We start from the raw sequence: 10596 nt of genomic DNA on the forward strand, positions 1-10596 counted from the left end.
TCTGAAGTGGTTGATACGAGTATGCAAGGGGTCATTAAATATCCAGGGTGTAGGACAAAACACCCCTAGTACAAAACTCCCCTAGGCCTTAACCCCCCGGACACCCCCCCAAGACAAAACCCCACTAGGACAAAACCCCCTCAACTATATATAATACAAGATTATCAAAGATGTTATTTTTATGTATAATTACAATAAAACAGCACCTCATACAACAGATATGCACAATTATATATAACCACTAAATTTGCCATCTTTAGCACTAAGAGGAAACACACATGTATAAGATATCATCAGACCATGTTCCACAATTACTGTATCAGATCACTATCTCATTTCCAACTCATAAAATGTCCAACTCCACAAAGAAATTCTTCCATGGTCTCCCTACTGCTCACAAAGTCCACACACAGATTGCGCAGCCGCTCCTGTCTTGCCTTTGTTGCCCGCTTCACTCGTTTCCTTGAAGGCTCCCCAGTGGAATCCATCAATGGTGCAGCTGTGACAAGGGGCTGGTCCTTTCTGATGCTGTCAGTTGCCTTCCAAATGGTTGGATGACCATAGCCAACTAACTCTTTGAATCCAAGATTCCATGCTTCACACAGGTTGTTGGTGCGTTCCTTTCCATACAGTGTCACTTGTTGAACATTCCAAAGACGAGGAGGAAATAAAGGTGGGATTCTTCTCATGCGAACGAAAGGGCACTTCCTTAGGAATATTCCCATCGGATCCTTGTCTTGTTGGCACTCTTCTTGGTAAACATGTAACCTCCTGCAAATAGCTTGAGCCCTCCCTTATTATTCTTTATGATCTCCATGGTGCTACAGATCTGACTGTAACTTCTGGTGAAGGTCATGCTCCTTATGTAGGGAATGTTTATACTGATACTAGGAAAGGTGAGAAAACGCATGACAAAACTCTGCTGAGTAGTTTCACACCTATTCCATGAAACTCTGTTATTTCACATCTATTCCAATGAACTGTTTATCTTTAGCCTGGGGTTTTTGTCCTATATTACATTTTTAAGGGGGGGGGGTCGAAAGATTGCGACAGCAAAGTGGTTTCGTGTGAACAAGACTTTCTCGTCACCTACCACACCGTGGAGACGTCCGCTCAGGTTATCAGAAAAAAACGCAGAACTGCATTTACATATATTTGCATGTAAGGTTTATATGTACACATATACACATGTATCATCAAATTACAATGGAACATGAACGTATCTCACCACTCAGACCTTTAATTTTCAGAGGTCTAGCCGGCTCTTTCAATTGGACAGCTCACAAATAGATTAACTGCTAACAATCCTCTACTGGGTCTTTTATACATCATACGTACATCCAGTTGTCTTGCTGACCACAATTGGCTGGTAGCCTTCCCTTCAGGACTCAGCTTACAACCTCGACCATCACGACTGAACTGGTCACTTCGACCGTCAGGACAGAAGTGAACTGGTCACTGACTCCTACGTAGTATCCTACTCAGTCGTAACAAAGGTCCTCTTTAATGAATTTCACATTTCCTTCACACATCAAACAATCCTTCATATGTTTGTTTATTATTTTTAACAATAGGACACATAAAGTAACCATAGAAAATTTCCTATAAAATAATAATATAGAAATCTTCACTATTTCAAGGCGCAGGGGCGATTGTAATATAGTATGAAATATGCTAACACCGTAACAATATTTACTACATTATGATTTACAAATGTTTACAAACGTTTAAAAGCTTACGTTTATGTTTTCAGATCCAAGATTTAATAATCGATATTTCATTTGGAGAATTACTCTTCAATTCTATACATCCGCTATGGACGCTGGAGAGAAATCATCCCAGTGTGGCTCATGCGATGCAGATAACTCCCACAAGAGTCGTCTCAGCAGGCATCTAACGAGCCAGACAGGAGATAAACCTTTCCATTGTGAACTTTGCGACGCAGCTTTCAAGGGAAAGAGTGGTCTCAAATATCACATGATGACCCATACAGGAGGAAACCCTCTTAAATGTGGCCATTGCGACGCAGCTTTCAAGAGTACGAGTGCTCTCAAATATCACGTGTTGACCCACACAGGAGAGAAACCTTTCCAGTGTGACCTTTGCGACGCAGCTTTTAGGATAAAGTCAAGTCTTCGACGTCACATGATGACCCACACGGGAGAAAAGCCTTTTCATTGTGACCTTTGTGACGCAGCTTTCATGGCAACGGATTCTCTCAAATATCACGTAATGGGCCATACAGGAGAAAGTCCTTTTCGGTGTGACCATTGCGACGCAGCTTTCAAATCAAAACCACGTATTCGACGTCACATGATGACCCACACAGAAGAGAAACCTTTCCAGTGTGACCTTTGCGACGCAGCTTTCAAGGGAAAGAGTGGTCTCAAAAATCACGTGATGACCCATGCAGGAGACAATCCTCTCCAGTGTGACCTTTGCAACTCTGTATTCACGACAAAGTCAAATCTTCGACGTCACATGGTAACCCACACAGGAGAGAAGCCTTTCCAGTGTGACCTTTGCGACGCAGCTTTCAAGGCAAAGAGTAGTCTCAAATATCACGTGTTGACCCACAAAGGAGAGAAGCCTTTTCAGTGTGACTATTGTGACGCAGCTTTCGTAGCTAAGCATTCTCTCAAATCTCACGTGATGAGCCATACAGGAATGAAGCCTTTTCGGTGTGACCTTTGCGACACGGCTTTCAAAACAAAGTTTATTCTTCAACGTCACATGATGATGAAACACACAGATGATAAACCTTTCCAGTGTGACCTTTGCAACGCAACCTTCAAAAGCAAGTCAAATCTTCGATGTCATGTGATGACCCACACAGTAGAGAAACCTTTCCAGTGTGACTTTTGCGACGCAGTTTTCAAGAGAAAGGGCGATCTAAAAATTCACGTCATGACCCACACAGGAGAGAAACCTTTCCAGTGTGACCTTTGTGGCGCAGCTTTCACAAGAAAGTCAACTCTTCGGTGTCACGTGATGACACACACTGGAGAGCAACCTCTCTAGTATACTTTTGCCACGCAACCTTTAAGGGAACAAGTGGTCCCAAATATCACCTGATGGTCCCACGTGTTCCGGTATCAACAATGACCTCCAATATCTAAATTAGAGGATTAATAAGAGATCAAGGAGGACAATACTTATCTTAATTAGTGCTGCCCCATCTCTTAAAGGTGGTTGAACAAATTTAATGTTTATCATCAACTACTGAGGTTAGACAAAGATGTTCATATGAAAATACATATATTGAACCTTAATTCTAGTATACAATGACATTTCCTCATTAGATGCAAAATGATTATCCAAAAATAGGCACTCATTCAAGTTTGGAATATCAGAAATAATAATTTCTATCAACTCAAAGTATGTAACTTACACACAAGACATGGAGTGACATCATATTGCCACTGCAGTCATTCAGTAGATCTATACTCTGATCTTCACATTTCCTATTTCTCTGGAATTAAATTGATAATGTAAATAGCACCAACATAAACAAATCGACATAATCTGCACACATATAAAATATATAGTACTTAATACCAGTCATTGTATTAAAGTGTTCACCATTAATGTGACCAAATTGAGATAATCTGCATACACATGGCTCCTCCTGGATAACGGGACATACTTGCATGCATTTCCCCCATCGTTCTGGGTCAGAAGCAATGCAGCAAGGCACAGCGCATCCACAGCAAGGCCGCTTCATTTAATCGGCGACCTCCCCTCTCCGTCCCCTCATACAGAAAAAGAGAAGAAGGGGAGAAAACCTTTCGGGCTGCGTCAGAATATGATACACGGATAACCATCCCCTAACCCCCCAATCCCCCACCCACTTCCCTTCGTGCACCACCGTATCATCAATACACAAATATTTTCCACTCATTCCTATCATCTGTCGTCTCACTTCTTCCCTCAACAAATATCACCCCCCTCTTAACGCCCCTTTTACTTCCATCCATCTCATCTTCGGTCGCCCCGTCATGTTCACTCCATTCACATCTGCTTTCCACACTTCTTTTACTAATCTTTCTTCACTCATTCTTTCCATGTGTCCAAACCATCCCAATGCTCTTTCATCAACCCTATCTCCCAACTCCATTTCCACCCCTGCTCTCCTCCTTACCTTCTCGTTTCTCACTCTATCCAACCTTGTAACTCCTACCATACTTCTCAGACATTTCATCTCAAACACATTTGAAATCTTCCTCTCTTCGTTTATTGTGTTCCATGTCTCTGCCCCTACAGTACTGTCGGCACAATCGCATCTTCACACTTTGAATTCAGTGTGTACTGATTATAATATTCTTGCAAGTAAAATAATGATATTCATTCCACAAGTATGTGTAATATTTATTACAAGTCATTGCTTTATTGTATGAGCAGTTATACCGGTTTATCTAAAGGGCGTTGAGCAACAGGGGAATGTCTATTGAGGAAGGATGGAGGGGAGAATACAGAAGATAGGGGTGAAGGGAGAATGGCTGTGTATGGATAATACGATGTATAGAACGGAGTGGGTGGAGGATAATTGTGGAAGATGGGGGAGGGGGTCGCCATCTAAATGAAGCGGCATTGCTGTGGATGTACTGTGTATTGCTGCATTGCTTCTGACCCCCCAGGGCGAAGGGCGAAATGCAAATATGACTCATCACCCATAAGGAGCCAAGATGAGAGGAAGAGAGTGGTGGTGAATGGGAGTGGAATGGGTGGGAGTTTTTGGCTACCTCCCTTGTATGGGGGGGGGGGATATATGTATGTGTATTTTGATCATCTAAAAAAAAAAAGAAAAAAAAAAAAACGAAGTTTTACTCACATAATGTCGGACGTCCTTCTTGTGAATAGCTGCTAGCTTCTCCACGCTTTTAAGAACTGCGAGCTACACTACCTACTCTCTCACCGCCTTATTGCCACACACCTTCTAGTTGTGACACACACCATTCTAACTACGTCTTCATTCACTCCCACCTACCAAAGTAGTCTGACGCCCAAGCTCCCCCCCCCCCCCACTCCCCCTGGTGTCAATGCTCCCGCAGTCAGGGATGCCAACGGTCTCCTCCCCCCCCCCCCATCTTACACATTCCGTACATTCGTCCATCACATTCACACCAGAGTATGTATTTTTAGAAGTGCACTCCTAAACGATATAATAATGATAATAATTTTGTAAATTATAATACTTCAACGTAATATGCGATTTTACATGGCGAAAAAAATGCTAAAAGCAAATACACTACCACATGGATGTGCGACAACAGGTTCGAGATGCCATGTTGTTGTCTGTCCAGTCCTGCCAATCTCGGTTTGTACACTATGTTATGTACCGGGTGTTCTCCAATTCCAAGTGACGTATTTTTTTTCTTAGCAGTGCTATGGATCTGAGCTTCATAATTTTCTTGAAGTTATGAAACTGCTTTACACACTGCAATCCGATCGGATGCCTAAACCGGCCGTCAATATCACTAACAACGACAGCCCTGATGACCTCTAGCATTACAGGTACCACATTACTAAATGCAGGTTAGGTTAGATCAGAACAATTTATCGTACTTTAATTTCTTTGACTTTCACATCTATCCCCATCTATTTAAAACAAGCACTCGTCGCGACTCTGTTCACTAGTGTATCGCCTTTTTTCGCCGAGAAAAACTTATGATACGTTGATGTGTTATGATTTTAAAACTTATTGAAAAAGTCATTATACTTTCCCATATGCATATAGTTATGACTATAGAACAGTCGTAGTCAAGAACTAAAATATTTACGTATATACGTGAATATAAGTCTATTCTCGTATGTACACGTGTGTACTCATGTAGACTTTTGGTAAGGTGCGAGATATGCCGGCTTTCCCACGGTATTATCATGTAGCTCGCCTCTCCGAGCAACTGTCAGAGCGACGTACGAAGACTGTCAAATTAGTTATTGCTACCTTTATATACGTATTGGTTTCTTCTTGTGCTTTGTCAACGTGTTCCATTCATTGCATAAGGATTTATGTATGTGTATTATCTTATGGACCTATCTTGTCAATCTTAGGAACTATTTTACGTAATATTTGGGAAATTATATATTTTTTTCTTGGGTTCGGATATCTCTTGCTTTAGTGTGAGAACGAAAGTTGCACCTGTCCGTGCGCGCTCTGGTTAAAAATTGCGTGGGAGCGTAGTTTTTTGCAACAGCGTTTCAGCTTTCATTTACGTATGTATTAATGTATAGACTTTAATATAAAAACTATTAAGTTTCTTCTTGTATCTAAGATTGACAAGGTAACATTATTATATATTATTTGTATACCCATTTTTGTAAAGAATATGTACATGGATATATTCTAAACCCCTGGTGTTCATTGCCTCTGGCGACATTTGGTAGTCCTTCCTTGTCTAGTCGGGAAGTGTATATTGGTGATTGCAACGGACAAATTATCTCTGTTTATACAGAGTCCCTTGTTACTCCTCTCTTTCTTTGCCTGGCCTTATGCTTGTAGTTTTCTGCTTTGCTGGACCTAGAGTTTAAGTCGTAGAATTTCTCGACTTTGTATATTTTTACGTAAGCTGTCTTAGGACTTAGTTTCCTATTCTAATTGTCGATATTTTTCGACCTTGCTTGTTTACGTATGTCTTTGTAAAGACAATTTTTCTTTTGAATGTCGATATTTTATCGGTTATTTATATATTTACATATATCCTGGCGACTTTAGCTGTTTATGTTCTAAAGGACTCATTGTCTGGTACTTATATATTTTGTTTTGGCAAATCTTTTGATAGTGTGAAGATAACTGTGTGTCGGAACTTGTAACTTATGCTCGCTTGGCGACCTCTATCTTTCGATCTTATTTATCTTTTTTTTTTATGTTTGAAAGAAATGATTAATTTCTTATTAGAACTCAGAGTTTTTTAACCTGGGTCTTCCCCTATTCGTCACAATATACATACATATACCAATGGGTTTTCCCCACCTACAAGGGAGGTAACCAAAAACAAAGGCATAACATCCACTCCCACCCATTTCATTCCCACACATTCCACTCCCACTCGCCCCCTTCCTCCCTCTTATCTTGGCTCCTCCTGGATGACGGGTCATCCCTACATCTCGCCCACTGCCCTGGGTCATAAGCAATGTAGCAAGACACAGAGCATACACAGCAAGGGAAATTTATTTAATCGGTCAGCCTCCTCTCTGTCCCCTCATGCGGAAAAAGAGATGGGCAGGATTCCTACGGGCTGCGTCAAAATATTATTCACACATACTCCCTCACCCTTCACTCACTCTCTTCCATGCATCACAGCATCATCTGTACACAACCATCCTCAGAAAAATCCTATCTTCTGTCTTCTCCCTTCCCTCCTCAACAGACATTCCCCTCTTAATGCTCCTTTTACCCCATCCATCCACCTCATCCTCGGTTGTCCCTCATCTTCGCTCCTTCCACCTCTGCTTCCACACCACTTTTACTAATCTTTCTTCACTTATTCTTTTCCATCTGACCATACCATCCCAATACTCTTTCATCAAATTTATCTTCCAACTCCTTTCCACCCCCTTTCTCCTCCTCACCTCCTCTTTTGTCAATCTATCCAGCATAGTAACCCCTACCATACTTCTCAGGGATTTCATTCCAAACAGATTTTCTTTTCCTCTCTTATGTTCCATGTTTCTGCCCCATACAGTGCTGTCAGCACAATCAGTCTATAGAATCTCTTCTTGGCATCAATTCCCAAATGTCAATTTCTCATTTGACTTTTTAATCCTCTAAGGCAGTAATTAGTTCCCAAGCTAGGGGGGCGCGCCAAAGGATACAAGGGGTGTGTGAAGTCATCTGCTCAAAAATATTTGTTTAATTAGAATAATAAAATTATCCAAAGAACAAATATCTGCCATTACATACATGCAAAGTGTAATTATAGCAGTCACTCCAACCCGTTTTCTATCAAGCTAGTTCTCCTTACACGTTTTGGACATGTCACCGATACCAACCACACTGACGCCACTGAGGTACTCGTCACAAACTCCCAATACTTCAATCCTAGAATTTCTAATCTTGTGAGGAAGAGACAGCACATAGGCTCTACTACTCTCATAAAAATGTTGACTACTCTTAATAGCTTTCCTTCTATCCCATACATATGCAATACTTCCCCCAATGCCTTCCTTTCTGCCCTGTCATAAACTTTTTTCAAATCCATAAAGCCCCCCCCCAAAAAAAAAAAAAATCCTTGCCGTTTCCAAAGGCTTTCTTACATATCTGCCTTATCACAAAAATCTGATCCACGCAACCCCTACCTGTCTTAAACCCACACTGTTCTTCACCAATTACTCCCTCTGTTTCTCCCCTAACCCTCTTGATCAAAACCCTCCCACAAGCCTTCTCAACTATATTCAACAAACTGATCCCTCTGAAACTACTACAGTCACACTTGTCCCATTTTCCCTTGTATAGCAGAACTATACAGGCACTCCTCCAGCACTCAACTCTCCTTTACACAAACTAAACAACCTCACCAGCCTGTCCATTATCACTGTACCTCCCTTTTTTTAGACACTCCACATGACATCCATTCAACCCAGGTGCCTTACCTGCTCTCATCATTTTAATAACTTTTGACGTCATCTTTCCTTTTGTTTCCTTTCCTCATTAATTTTCTTGGCATTTCCCACCGCAACTACCTTTCCCTCCCTCTCCTCCTTCACATTTAGCAACTCCCTAAAATACTCTGCCCATCTTCCTCTTACTGTCGTCTCTTCCATTATCATCTCTCCATCTGTATTTTTACCTTTTCATCTCCACTTGGTTCGTCTCATCTTCCTCTCTTAATTTCTTTCCAAAACACCTATTTATTACTTTTAAAAAATCTGTGATACTCTTACCCCATTTCGCATCTGCTCTCTTCTTTGCCTACTTCATTTTATGCAAACTTATCTTCTCTTTTCTTTGTACCATTTATATGATTCTTTCGTCCTATTTTGTAACTAATCTGCGAATGTTCGTTTCTTCTTTTCTACAACCTTCTTTGCTTCATGATTCCACCACTCATTATCCTTCTATTCCCTCCCGTCCTTCTTCCACACACCAACTTACTTAAATACTGAACGCAGGTCATGTGATCTATTAACCGCTGCGAGTGACGTAATCTCAAATAATTACGCCACCATAATGGAGGATAAATCATGAGCGAAAGATAGCTATCGATGCTGATAATTTCCTGTTTTTCGTACGTAAGAGATCATTACAAGGATAAAAATATATTTCGGAAGATCAGGTAACAAAGCTTTGTTGTTGTTGTATTGACACGAACCAAAATAAAACGGCATGAGTCTTAATATAAATTTTTATATATATTTTATTATCAAGAGGCATATTTTCTCGTAGGCAAGGCAGTTTACTAACAACCACAAACAGCCAATTGGTGATCCAGACATTGACTAGGAGGAGATTGTTTATTTCAACCCATTTATTCATCAATTTGATTGCACACTTTGGAAGTGTGTAGTTGTACTATTTCCAAAGAACTGCAGGTCATTGATGCTTTTTTTTTCAATAATATTTTGGCATCTTTTAGTAGTACACACCTACGAGATATAGTAATAGAAATTAATTAATAATTTTGTCAATTATAATACATCAATATATTATACGTTATTTTTGACGGAAATAAATAATATAAACAGTTGCTAAAAGCTATAAACAAACAAACAAAGTTGTATGGGCTCCTTTAAGGTGGTTTTACACAATCAAACGTGTTGGCCAACCCGCTCATCAAACTTCCAACACAACATGACATGTTCAGACCAAACACAGACAAACCTCAGTCGGTGCTAGGAGGAGAAGGGAAAAAGATGTCCCTTACTCAAGACGAGGTGATGGCAATTGGGATAGTGATTGCCCTTAACAAAAAGAAAAGGAAGCGTTCAAAGTGGACAAAGGACTGGTTACTGAAAAGGGACCAAATTTCTCATACCAACTTAAAGAAAGGAGATGAAATTACACCCAGATGATTGGCGCAATTATATGCTCATGGACGAATCGACATATTTAGAACATTTGAATTTGGTCACTTCATTAATTAATCATAAAGACACCGTTATGAGAAAGCCCATTAGCCCTCATGAACGGCTAAGCGCAACATTGCGTGTTTTTTTTTTTTCCTATCAATGGGCATATCTCTGCAAGACTAGATTTTCAGCTCTCATCGCAACTAGCACCTTATCTAAAATTATACCAGAAACTTGTCATGCCTTCTAAAAGAACTACGAAGACAGTTGATTTTCTTCATCGCATCATCCTGCGTGCACTGAGGGTCAAGTTCTTTTAGCTTTCAATGCAGTTCATCTATACCTTTATTTCTTGAATTCCTTTTAGAAAATTCTTTAGACTTTACCTTCCACAATGCTATATGCTTCCTATATATGTCAATGAAATCTACCATAATTTCCCTTTCCTTGTCCTTACCATTCATTTTGGAAATAATCGGCAAGTCTGTCACTGAAGAAGCTGCTATAGATATTATCTCCGCGAGATTTGAGTATGTATGACGATTGGAGACTCATGCGTGTTCTGACGTTCATGCATGAACATGAACG

The 10596-nt window shown here is 40.4% G+C and overlaps 1 protein-coding gene across 1 annotated transcript; it reads left to right on the forward strand.

The window, feature by feature from the left end:
* Window positions 1-1735: 1735 nt before the first annotated feature.
* Window positions 1736-4706, forward strand: LOC143030780 (uncharacterized). The gene has a single exon (XM_076193996.1). It carries the CDS (start codon window positions 1744-1746, stop codon window positions 3019-3021), a length of 1278 nt encoding a protein of 425 aa, XP_076050111.1. The 5' UTR covers window positions 1736-1743; the 3' UTR covers window positions 3022-4706.
* The last annotated feature ends 5890 nt before the right edge of the window (window positions 4707-10596 follow it).

This window comes from Oratosquilla oratoria, chromosome 12 (genome assembly GCF_046742065.1).
Source record: "Oratosquilla oratoria isolate Oo_2021 chromosome 12, ASM4674206v1, whole genome shotgun sequence".
NCBI classification, from domain to species: domain Eukaryota; kingdom Metazoa; phylum Arthropoda; class Malacostraca; order Stomatopoda; family Squillidae; genus Oratosquilla; species Oratosquilla oratoria.

What these genes read in the sequence shown, in the direction of transcription:
- LOC143030780 (XM_076193996.1), top strand. Translation starts at nt 1,744, where the DNA reads ATGTTTTCAGATCCAAGATTTAATAATCGATATTTCATTTGGAGAATT.